General features: G+C 38.5%; 1 protein-coding gene across 2 annotated transcripts in view; it reads left to right on the forward strand.

Annotated features, from left to right (window-relative positions):
* The window catches only part of LOC139959438 (uncharacterized), a 15,169-nt gene continuing 1,959 nt past the window's right edge, over window positions 1–13,210 (forward strand). Inside the window, exons 1-5 of one of the 2 annotated variants that reach the window (XM_071957068.1) lie at window positions 1–76; window positions 9,624–9,862; window positions 10,320–10,373; window positions 11,553–11,702; window positions 12,317–12,451. In XM_071957068.1, coding sequence (XP_071813169.1) covers window positions 9,641–9,862; window positions 10,320–10,373; window positions 11,553–11,702; window positions 12,317–12,451 — 561 coding nt within the window. In that variant the 5' untranslated portion in view covers window positions 1–76; window positions 9,624–9,640. Of the gene's footprint in view, window positions 77–8,667; window positions 8,828–9,623; window positions 9,863–10,319; window positions 10,374–11,552; window positions 11,703–12,316; window positions 12,452–13,210 lie in introns of those variants that run through there. The other variant, XM_071957067.1, reaches the window with a different exon arrangement.

The following is a 13,210-nucleotide window of genomic DNA, read 5'->3' on the forward strand; positions in this document are numbered from 1 at the left end:
GCGACAATAATAAATTTGTTGCTGTATTTACACTTAAAGACGAATCTATACGTAATCGCTCACTCATACTTTACAGGTAGGTTAATGAATATTTGTGGTCATTTAACAAACAACACACTAGTCATTAAATGTAAAACATGTTACTGTCCTAACTAATGGTAAATCAGAGTCAATGACTCTCAACTGTAGTAAATATCAGAATAGAAGTAAATCGTCGCTATAAGCAGACCTTATGTTATAAGTTTGCATGTTAGTATATTCACTTATATAGGCGACGGTCGTCTGCACTTGTAGCCACTAAAGCGTTGTATTGTTTGTTATATTTCATTATTAATTCAGCCTTTTCATTAGTTATACGTATGATAATCCAGTGCTAGGGTGCTTCGAGGTTAAATTATGACATGTGTGTTTAACCTGGATGCAAAATTACGTGCCGCAATTCAAAAGGTTGTGGATGGATTAGACCGGCAGCCCAGTGCACTTTGATCAAACGAACGAGGTACCAATATCAGAGTATTGGAACATTTGTGGAAAAACCCAGTATATCCAAAAGTGGATGTCTGCCGTGGTCGCTCTGCTGCATGTGGCCCCTGGGGCCGGTTAAAGGGGGCCCAAAAATGCATCTGTGCAAACGAACGAGGTACCACTTGAAACCAATGTCAACTTAATGCATGAATGCCACATAGTACTGAATGGCCCATGCCAGACAAATTTTCTGCTGCAAAGGGCCCGCCAGACGCCCCAAAAGGGCCCATAAAAATGCGTCTGATCAAACGAACGAGGTACCACTTGAAACCAATGTCAACTTAATGCATGAATGCCACATAGTACTGAATGGCCCATGCCAGACAAATTTTCTGCTGCAAAGGGCCCGCCAGACGCCCCAAAAGGGCCCATAAAAATGCTTCTGATCAAACGAACGAGGTACCACTTGAAACCAATGTCAACTTAATGCATGAATGCCACAAAGTACTGAATGGCCTATGCCAGACAAATTTTCTGCTGCTAAGGGCCCGCCAGACGCCCCCAAATATGGCCCAAATGCCCATTAGCGTAGCATTGACCCAAATTAAATATGCAATGTACCACTCAAAACCGGTTTGGAATGTTCGGGTTGATCTTACAGACTATGGAAATCATCATGCCAGACAAATTTTCTGCTACAAAGGGCCCGCCAGACGCCCCAAAAGGGCCCATAAAAATGCATTTGATCAAACGAACGAGGTACCACTTGAAACCAATGTCAACTTAATGCATGAATGCCACAAAGTACTGAATGGCCTATGCCAGACAAATTTTCTACTGCTAAGGGCCCGCCAGACGCCCCCAAATATGGCCCAAAATGCCCATTATCGTAGCATTGACCCAGATTAAATATGCAAGGTACCACTCAAAACCGGTTATGAACCACACAAAAGCAATATTAAATGCAAAGGTACTTTCCACAGAGTAAAGAACTGCCATTGCAAGACAAATTTTCTTCTGCATAGGTCCCACCAGATAGAAAGAATAGGTGGCCCAATGTGGCCCTATATGTTATGCACAAATGAAATGGGAATGTTAATGAGAAATCTGTTGATCTGGCCCAGAACAATTCCATTTGCTTCTAATGATTTTTTTTATGTAAATTGAGTAAAAAAATTTGAATTTTTTTTCTATTACCGTTAACATAATCTTTACTGAATTCAATTCAATCTAATGAAACAAATACAGCCAGCAGAGAAGGACATTTCTGAGACATTTCTTAGAAATATGAAATTGGCTTTGTTTTGCACTTAATTTTGACATTGTGCTATTTTAAACTAAAAAAGAGATATGTAAAAGTAATCAAATGAATCGAAGCATTGAGAGAATATAGTTATTTTATTTAATCGTGCACAATGAAAGTGTAACAGGGTGGTCAGGATTCTGTAAAGTAGGAGAGAGCGATAACGTACGTATAGATTCGTCTTTAGGTGTTATGCAGCAACAAATTTATTATTGTAATTTATTATCTCCATTTGGAATATAATCAGTGGAAAGAAATCATAGAAAAACGATGGTAAAACTACTTAAATAAATTACACTTTACCCTAAATCAGTTAGTAAAATGAGCCCAAAACAATACAAACTAATAACACAACTGGTTCAATCGGTCCCTGAATGAGGAATTAGACAAAGTAGACAATAATAAGGGAGTTCCCCTAGTAAATACCGACTGCGCATGCGCAGAACAACGGCACCCAGCGCAGAACAACATCAACCGCCGTACCTGCGCAGAACAATATTAACCGGCGCTCAAAAGCGACCGTACGTACATCTAGACCAGCAGCCCAGTGCACTTTGATCAAACGAACGAGGTACCAATATCTGAGTATTGGAACATTTGTGGAAAAACCCAGTATATCCATTGTGCATTTCATTTTCTAATCATAAAGGAAATAATGCAAGATATAAATTGGGCTATCGTCTTTCTTTTCCCACTTGATAGAAAGGAAAAGGGGAAAACCCTGAAAACAATTATTGTTCTTGAGGTCGAGACTGACATAAAAATAGAGAGGAAAATTTGTATCTTACTCTCTGTATTGGCTTCTATTTGTTAATTCCTTCATCTCTGAATGTCTCTTTACAACTAATTGCCACACCCTAAAGTCCAAAATAGAAATATTGCCTATTTCCACTGAACTTATATCCCCATTAAAATTCCAACCTCTAACCCATGTGACCCCCACCTGCCAGGCCTCAGTGCACGACTATAGCACTACTACAGCTATACCCTCAAGGTAAGCCCCAAATGGAATATCTCTATACACCAATTCCTACACACAAAACTGGTTCACTTTTAAAGCTAATTAACTGCAGATAAGAGTCACTAGCCCGGAGGCCTGCAAAGGGGTTACAAACAATTATTAACTTGTAAGATTATACTTTACTTTTATGATTTTTAATATTTTAAATAACTCCACCTGTCCAATTATTATAAACTGTTTGTTTCTTTGTACTTGTTTACTTTAGTTTCTGAAAAATATTTTTAATAATAAAGTTAATAAAGGTCAATTTATTTTATGATTCTTAATAGTTTTATTGTATTTTAGTACAACCTTTTTTTCCTGAATGAAGCTCATATTTGCCTGCATGGCATGGCATGTTAACTTCTTTTACTCTTATGTTTGACAAGGTTATGATTTAAAGGGTGCCCTAACAGCCTATGGAATAAATATCATATGCAGGTTTATGAGCTGAATCTATGAGTACAGTTTCATATAGATATTACAAACCTTCCTATTTACCTGAGAGCTGCACATAATTAATTGTTAGTACAGTGAAAAAACACGTAGGAAGGAATTGTTGTAAACATTAATCAGGATGCCGACTTTTAAGAAGGTACCTGGGTTAGGAAAGTCTCTTTTAGTTTTATTTCCTAACATTTCAAAAATCTGATTATAAGGGAACATTTGTCAGTTCGTTATGCTTTTTCTTTTGTTGTAACAGACAAATTGGGACTTGAAATTATGACTCAGACTGCAGAAATGAAGACAGAAAAAGAAAAGAAAACACATTTTTATATGTCAGCAAATTGTCAATTCAGCAAACTTTAATATTGGAATGTTTGAAAGTTTGAACACACACCAGAGACTTCTTAGTCTGAAAATGTAAAGTCAGATCAAGACTAAACAATATACAGATAAGATATATAATATATCTACACTAGAAACATTCAAACAAAAACATTTATATACAACATTATATCACAAGCCTCCATCACCTATCACAATTTCGTAGAAAACAGCTGAACCCTCGGTCTAAAGAAAGATTTTTGATCACTGTCGTTACAAACGCGGAGAGCTTCTCTTGTTGTGCCTGGCAGTTCGAATTAGAGATATCCAAAATTGAATTAGAGATATCAAGAATTCGAATTTTTGATATCTCTAATTCAATTTTGGATATCTCTAATTCGAATTCTTGATATCTTGAATTCAATTTTGGATATTCGGAATTCTTTTCTTGATATCTCGAATTCAGTTTTGGATATCTCGAATTCAATTCGAGATATCTATAATAATAATAATAATATATATTAATAATAATAATAGAATAATAATATTAATAATAATAATTATAATAATAATAATTATAATATCATAATCAGCAGTTATTTTTAGGACGCTTAAGCGACCACAAATGTGGGAGAAGCCCGCAAGGGCTTATGGATTCCAACTTACACGTCGGGTGGCTTCCAATTCAACATTTTAAACTCAAATTTTGAATATTTTTAATTTAGAAAGTCATTTCAGATGGGAAAACCGTAGATTGCTCTTGGAAGAAAAGCCCACCTTACTATGACCCCCGAACCTCCCGATTGCTTAGCCTCATTGCTTCAAATGCCACCGCCTTTATACACTCGGCCACAGCACTGGTTATCTCGAATTCAAGTTTGGATATCTCTAATTCAATTCGAGATATCTTTGATAATGTTCCCTTTTTTGATATCTTTAATTTATTTCTTGATATCTTAAAATCAATTTGAGATATCTTAAATAAAATTAAATAAACAAGATATCGAAAATGCAATTTCTGATATCTAAAATTGAATTGAAGATATCTCCAATAATTAGAGATATCTTTAATTTAATTCGAGATATCTGAAATTAATTGAAGATATCTCTAATTATTGAATACATGTTAACATGGCGTTCCATACGTATGGTGTTATGATGAAACTACGGTCAAATCGTGGAGATGACGCAATGCTTAGCATATAACTGGTCTAACGTTACGCTGTACGTAGCTAACAAGCTGTCACACCAAACGTGACTCAGATAAGGGAGTTGTTCCATCACAACTCCCTGATCAGATCAACGAACGTGCGTGCAGATAAATCTACGTGGCTAAATGAAGATGCACTCGAGTGAGCTAAATTGAACAGTAATAAATAATTACAATTCCCCCCCCCCCCCGTTTCTCATTTGCCGTTCCCATTGCGTTCCCTGTCCGCAACCTCACCTGTTTGTAGCTTGTGTACATTAGAGACCAGTGGCGTAGGAAGGTACTTTTGAGTGGGGGGGGGGGCTGAAGACTGATGGCCGGCCTGGGGGAGGGGTCTAAGGGGAGGGGGTGTCCCCCTCCCACACCCCCTCCCCGTTGGAAAATTTGTGCATTGGCCTCAGATGCAATTTGGTGCAATATAGCACACTTCAACACCCACTCCATTTTGTAAATAATTTTGCATTTTCACCTGGCCTTAGATGCAATTTGGTGCTCCAAATGAGATTTTTCTCTCATTTGGATATGAAAAAGGGGTTTTCTGACTTGCGAAGCGGGGGGCGGAATGATACTTCCGCCCCCCATATTTTTCACTGTGGGGCTAGCGCCCCCCAGCCCCCCGGTTCCTACCCCCTTGTTAGAGACAGTACATTAACCCTAGAACGGAATGTTGTCATGGATATGGAATATGATTGCGCGATCTACCAAGATTTAGCATAGTTTTATCATATCTCTCTGGTCATTTAGATAGATGGATAGATAGATGGTTTATTCAGCCACATGCATAAAAATACAATGGAAATTGTTCAAAACACAAGAGCTCTAAAACAAACATGAAATTGAAACGCAAAACGATGAAACACATATAAAAAGTGATATTGCATGAGTAATAAATACCGGTAGGCTATCGACAATGGTATAAAAACATTGCGATAAAATTGACGATGTAAAAAAGTACGAATGATAAGAAATATGTACGGCAAGAACCATAAAATGTATACTTGTACGATAAACAGAGCGCTAAGTCAATAAAACAGAATTCAGAACAAATAAGACATAAGATACAGGGAGTGATAAAAAAGTTAGCGACTATGATGCGCATTGAAAACCTTCACTGCAGATGGATAAAAACTGTTGGTAAAACGCTTCGAACCTCTAAAAGCTAGTAATCTATTTCCTGAGGGAAGGACATTGAAATGCACAAATGCTGGGTGGGAATGGTCTTTCATAATACAGTCTACACGCCTCAGTGCTCGCTCCTGATACAGTGAATGGAGGAGGGACGGTAGACTAGTGCCAAATATACGCTCAGCACTCCTGATAACTGACTGAAGTTTCCCTAGATCCCTCTGACTCACACGACTAAACCAGACTAAAATGTTTGTAGTTAAAATACTCTCTATAATTGCACGATAGAAATTCACTAAAATAAAATCACTAACACAGAGTCCGTAAAAAGAATAGTCTCTGACGTCCCTTCTTCAATATTGCATGTGAATTTTCATTCCAAGACAAATTTTCCATAATGAATGTGCCTAATAATTTAAATGTGTGCACCTGCTCTACAGCAGAACCATTTATGATCAGAGGGTCCTTTGTATTTTTGTTACGCCTAAAGTCCACAATCAGTTCCTTGGTTTTGTCCACATTAAGAGTTAAGTTGTTATCGTGGCACCAGTTCACCAGAAGGTTTACCTCATCACGGTAGTGGCTTTCATCGTCATCTGTGATCAGGCCAGTCACTGTGGTGTCGTCTGCAAATTTGATGATCCGCGAGTTTGGGTGGACGGCTGCACAATCATGTGTGAACAGGGAGTACAGCAGTGGCGAAAGTACACACCCCTGTGGGGTGCCCGTGTTGAGAACGACAGCCGCTGAATAATGTTACCGACCCTCACAGTCTGTTTACGTTCCAGAAGGAAATCCAGGATCCAATTACAAATTGAAGGAGGGAATTTCAAATGTTCCAATAATTTAAAATGTAACTGTGAAGGAATAATAGTGTTAAAAGCTGAGCTATAATCGATAAAAAGTACGCGGGCGTAGGAACACTTCCTCTCCAGGTGAGCCAGGGTCCCATGTAACCATATAGAAATAGCGTCTTCAACCGATCTGTTCGTGCGATAGGCGAATTGCGAGCGATCAAAACCTTCGGGTAAAAGTGATTTGATAAAAGAAAGGATAAAACGTTCAAATGTTTTCATCGGTACAGATGTAAGCGCGACCGGTCGATAGTCGTTCAAGCCAGATACTTTGCCCTTCTTTAATTGGGATGGGTACTATGGTGGCATCTTTGAATGACCGGGGTACTTCTGACGTGCTCAGCGACCAATTGAATATGTCAGTGTAGACGCCAGCAAGTTGTTCGGCGCATATTTTGAGCAGTTTTGGAGTGATGCCATTGGGTCCTGGTGCTTTCCGTTCGTTGAGTCGTTTGAAATTGTTCCTCACCGAGGTCACATCGATGACAAATGGCGCGGTGACATCTGTGTTGTTGGCTGGAGATGGTTGGCTGTTATTATCTTTGTCAAACCGCGTATAAAATTTGTTCAGCTTGTCTGGCAGCTCTGCGTCATCACTATCCGCTGACCTCTTCACCCCTTTGTAGTTGGTAATCTCCCCGATGTTCGCCCATGCTTCTCTCGGGTTTACAGTATCAAACTTTTGCTCAATCAGTTCCTTTTGTGCTCTTTTCGCGTTCCTAATGGCTCTCCTGAGGTCAGACTTGGCGAGGTGGTATCTATCTGGATCAGTGGTCTTAGTCCGATAAGCTTCATCCTTGGCCTTTATTTTTGCTTTGACAGCTTTGTCACACCACGGTTTGTTGTTTGGGTATTGTGTGACAGTCTTAGTTGGTATACAAATGTCCTGGCAGAAATTGATGTACGCAGTCACCGTATTTGTGAATGAATGCAAATCATTATCCTCTTGGAACAAATCCCAATTCGTGTCATCAAAACAATCCTGTAGTTTATCGATCGCTTCCCGAGTCCATACTTTGACCGTTCTTTTCACTGGCTTCGTTATCTTCAACTCTTGTTTGTAAATAGGGATAAGTAGCACTGTGTTGTGATCAGAGTTACCGATACCAGCTCGCGGGACGCGAAATTATTTTTCCCACTTCGACGCGGAAACATGGGCGTGGCTAATGAAATACGTCACAGGCCGGCAAGTTTGTGACTTCGACTTCGAGCTCTTACGTATAGCTCTTTAATAATATACTGAGCTAATATACTCAGGCCTAATATACTCAGGCCTAAGACATGACTTCATGAGATCCATGATGATGTGCGACTGCTCCTCCCAGTCAATCGGTTCTTATGGAGCTCTTGAGGTAAATTCCATCACAAAATCAAACTGTGTTTGTTTATTAGATGTGTTATGAACCTCCCGTGTCTGGAAAAGTTTGGAAAAGAACCTCCTGTGACAGCAGGGTCTGGAAAAGCTATAAATGAACCTCCCGTGGTATTGATTATTACACTTCATATTACACCAGGTAGGCCCACTGACCTTTCAATGCTAAAAACCTACAAAGATACATGTATTGTATTGTGCCCCATATTGTTTTATCCATCATTCTAAAATATTTGTTCATTTATAAATGAACCCACTTTTAAACCGCAGTAAGGAGCCTACGTGCTTTCATCATTAGTTCGTATTGTTACGGACTTGAAATATTCTACCCATTTTATTAAACAGTTGTCACTTGCGTCTGTATTAACTATAACCAGGGAGCTGTTACTGTTAGAGTAGCAGCTCCCTGCTATAACTATGCCTAAATAGCAATGTCCCTCTGTACTATACTATTTATTATACTGGTACGTGTACTAGAATCCCTGACATGTAACTTCAGCACCCAAACAAACACCCGAGAGATATCGCTGCATAGTCTGTGACGTGGACCAATAAGCCGTAACAACGACCGATAGTCCACGCCCATTATGCTAATATGGCCGCGTCGAAGTGGGAAAAATAATTTCGCTCGCGGGACTGACCTAGTTTCTATTGACTTGACGTTCGCAGTCGATTTCGCAGTTGGACTCAGAAAGAAATCTTGGTGTCTGAAGAACTTCCTTTCATCCCCGTAAATACTGCATTTTTGATTACCAATAATGTTTTAAAACACTTCTGCTTATGTCAAGTATTTAATGTTAAGTTTATAAGTAATACCAACCATCGCCTTTCGCGTTGAAGAAAACCTTGCGTAGAGACCTAGGCACAGGCACTCGTAATGTTATCAAGGTGTATACTATATACACGGCTATATACTATACACCTAGATAACGTTACGAAATACGAGTGTCTGTGGGCCTCTAGGCACGACAGTTAGATCGCACTTATCCTACTTTATGTAATTTGTTTGAACACTAAAGCCTACATAATTTGATAATGTATCAAGTCTCTTACGTTTTATGATCACTTGGAATGTCAGATGCATCCCAAACATAGAAAGTAAATGATATCATAATATGTGTCACAACAGCGGGGATGTTGATAATGATACTCAAGAAGTAATGTTAGACTAGAGTTTTGACAGACAGATATGTGGAAATCTTTTATGTTGAGCAGTCTTTTAACACAATTTGTCTTTCCTTACAATATTGGTTAGCATGCTTACCTTGGAAATCGTTACCATGTTTAAAATGTTTTGGATTAACTGTCTTGGTCAGAAAGAAACCTTAAATAGTCTAATTTGTTGTTGCAAGAACATAATTTGCAATTTGATCAGCTGCTTTCTGCATGTACTTCAATCCTTAGTCATCCCTCCAAGACAACATTTCTTTCACTGCAATGCATTATATCCATATGCCAAACATAATTACCAAATTACTGTATGAATGTTTCCCATATGACATGATGTGTCTTAAATTTCTTTACAGATTCATAGCAAGTCACCATGCAAAACCCAGTAGATACCGGAATGCATGTGCAGATGGCACCATACGCACAACCAGCCCGCAAGTCATCTAGAATGAAGAGTATCTTCACCACTGGAATCCTGCAGATTATTGGGGGAACCATCCTAATCCTCTGTGGCTTCGTGCTCGTCTGTGTCCGTTACTACATTCCCTACAGGAACAATTTTGACAATTCCATCTGTGGGATCTGGGGTGGTAGTGTAAGTTACATGTCTTGTACCAATTGTCTTGCACCAGAATTGCACCAATATTTGGCTGAATAAAAGTGGTTTAGATGTTTCTGAAAATTTTTTATGGAAGGTTTACAAGCCTTTAGATTTAGCAGTCCTTGAGGAGTGGTGAATTCTACAATTAAATATCTTGTGGTATTTGTGCATAATGAGGCAGTAGGACAAGAGTGAAATGTTGACAAAATCACAAAAATTGGTTCTTTACAGAGGGCAGCACAGGTGGTACTATGGTTGTCACTCAGATTAAAATCTTTGTAATGAAGCTAGTTGTGCGTTTGCAATACATGTATTAGATGTCCTCCTATGCAGATTTATTGTAACAACGGCCTAATTGTATGATTAAATTGAATTTTGTCCGTACTGCATTCCTCTGCCAGAGATGATATCGGTTTTTAATTCATGATGTGTTTTGTCTATGTACACTTAGATGCTTCTTGTAACCGGGATCATAGGAGTGCATGGTGCAAACCGGAAGAGATGGGTATGTATACAGTGAAGAAGTAATTTTAACATTTAAAACAACATTTTCTGTGTTTACGTTTGATAAACTGTTTTAATGTTCTTCAATGTAAAACTAAATGCTGTAACAATGCTAGGGTGATTCCATTCAAAATCAACTAAATCACCAAATTTAAGAAAACCGTGACAGGTCACCCCTTGAATTTGGCTCATGTTTGCATCATTTGTTGATATATGTGATTCAGGAAGGCGTGCAAACTTTGAGCATTCTCTGACTTACATATTTTGAGTGACAGCTGTTTAAAGATGAGGTGCCACGCCCACTTTTGCTCGGCCTTTTTGAGTCCTAATAAATTCTTGATAAAACATGCTAGAGTCCTGAAAAAAGCTGCCTAGGCCAAGTTGTGGCCATAGAGTGTTAACTCACTGATATCAACAAATGGTGCAAAATAGGAGCCAACTCCATTAAGAGACCTGTCAAGCCTTTGATTGATTTTGTATGGAATGATCCCGTAGGGCATTGGCTGGATTAATCAAAATATCTTTGGAAGATGTTCCAAGTAAGAAGACAATTTTTTCATTTATCCCCAATGTCCGATAACATTTTGTGAAATACACAGCCAGTTAAAGGTATCTTTATTCACAAGTCTTTCTAAGTACAGTTTGTGAACGGCAAACTGAATTGCTCGCATGAAGTATTTTAATCTAGTGGTCTGGATGACTCAAGCCTATTTAGGGTACAAAGGTCTCAGTCGTAAAAGTTTTATAGCATTGCTAGTTTGTTTGCAAAACGTGTTGGATATAACACACTGTACATACATTAAGTGCTTTCATGCAGTATACTGTGGTGTAATCAAGGTGTATTGTAAAGTATTTTGCAAGACATCAATTGTACCATGGTACAGTGTCCTACTCCTTAACTACTTGTTAGATCTTAAAGACTGATATCAGACGTGATAAATAAGGTTATTGTCTTTGTAAGAATTTTGAGATCAATGGTATTCATTTGTTTACACCAGTTGTTATGAATCAGGAAAAAATAGTGACATCTTTGATAACTGATATCATGATTTGAAATATGTCATGTATCTTTATTCCACTGGTGCAGGTCTATATAACCTATTTTTATAATAAGATTTCACACTTCCCACCACTTTCTTATTTGTATTTTTGTGTGTCTGGTTTTTCGATTACTTGACAGTTTACTGCATACCTGATCTGCACGTTGGTCTCTATTCTGCTTCTCATTATTGTCACGGTCATCGGGGCCGTGGCTGCGGCAGACAACGTCCACTACTGGAAGGAACACCCGGGATACCATCACTATGATGATTACAATTACCCAGATCAAGTGAGATATTTACTAACCTCAGGAGTATGATTGCAAGGAAGCAGATATGCAATGATGGCTCCTTCAAAAATAAACATGGTTTACATTGCAAAGTGATGGGAATTTTTGAAAAAGAAGTGTTACATTATGGAAAGCACATCTTGAGTCCTTGTTGGAAGCAAAGGAACGTATGCAATCATGTTGGCTTGTGTATATGTGTGTGTTTGTGCATCTGCGACACTTGTTTGGGTCATCGATAACTGGGGTGATGGATATTTGTTGTACTTGCTATGTACTTGCTATAGTGAGAAGGTGTCCTCTTTGGCATTATGAGTATAAATGAGGCTATGTGGTTAAATGTGAAAAATCTTCACATTGCAAGAACTCTGCAACAGTAAGTCCAATTATGTCCAAACTTGGAGTACTGTTGTTGGTGAACAGCTGGTACATGTGGGCATAAATAATATGACATTGGGCGACAACATTCAACACTTTAATATTCCACTAAGCAAGGAACCATAGTGCCTTTTGGGCTCTTATTTGTCTATTGTTTGTTGTTCTTTGATATTTCATTGCTAAGATCTGCCTCTGTTTAATATCATATGTCTAATCCACTCTCTCCTCTCTGTCCGCAGCACGGGGTTTCTATCACAAAGCTTGCGTTCCATCTGGTGCTTTGCATCGTGGGCAGCTTGGAGATTGTGGTCTGCGTGTTGGCGGCAGTGTTCAGTTGCACCGGAATGTGCCCAGGAAGCAATCAAACCCAAACAGTAAGGGACCTTTTTTGTCTGAATTCTGTTATGCCAATATTAAAGCAGCCCTTTTTAACTGCTTGTGTAAATGTTATACATTTTGCAACACACTGAGACGTAACAACACAGTTTATAACCTCAACTACTCAAGTTTCTTTTCTAGTAATAAAGGAAAATTTGAAACGTTTTTTGTTTGTTTATGGTTTGCATGCATTGTGGAATTAACTTAGAACTTGTCCTGTGTGTAAAGATATGTTTAATGAAATAGCTCTTTTAGTAACTGTTTTAATTACTCTTTAAATATTTTATGGTGAAAATGTAGCAAGAGGAACCCGATTGAAATTGGTAGAGGTCAAAGGTCACAGGAGGTGAACATGTAATCCTTGTAAACATGTTAGCTCCAAAAATATAGCTACAACTCATCAGTGAGTTCTACCATGGGATTTCTCTTGGTGAATATAGTTTGGTCAATTTCAGTTCAGTTTAATGAAGGAGCCCAATATAAAATAGATCTCTAGTGATATATAGTCATACAGGGATTGAAATCTGCTTCAAATAGCTGTAAACACACTCAAAGTGGCCCTTTGGGAGCATTGCCAAATCAGATCGTCGTCAGCAGGGCTTGTGCGAGTCTATTGTCTATTCACTGAAACCAGTAAAGCATGACTACAGCACTTCGGGCTCTCTTCCCCAATATGCAATGTGGGCGGATTATTTGTTTTCATAAACTCTTTCACAAGAATATATTTGGCATTTGAATTATTTTAAAAACAAAAC

Source organism: Apostichopus japonicus, chromosome 19 (genome assembly GCF_037975245.1).
Source record: "Apostichopus japonicus isolate 1M-3 chromosome 19, ASM3797524v1, whole genome shotgun sequence".
In the NCBI taxonomy this organism is placed as follows: Eukaryota; Metazoa; Echinodermata; class Holothuroidea; order Aspidochirotida; family Stichopodidae; genus Apostichopus; species Apostichopus japonicus.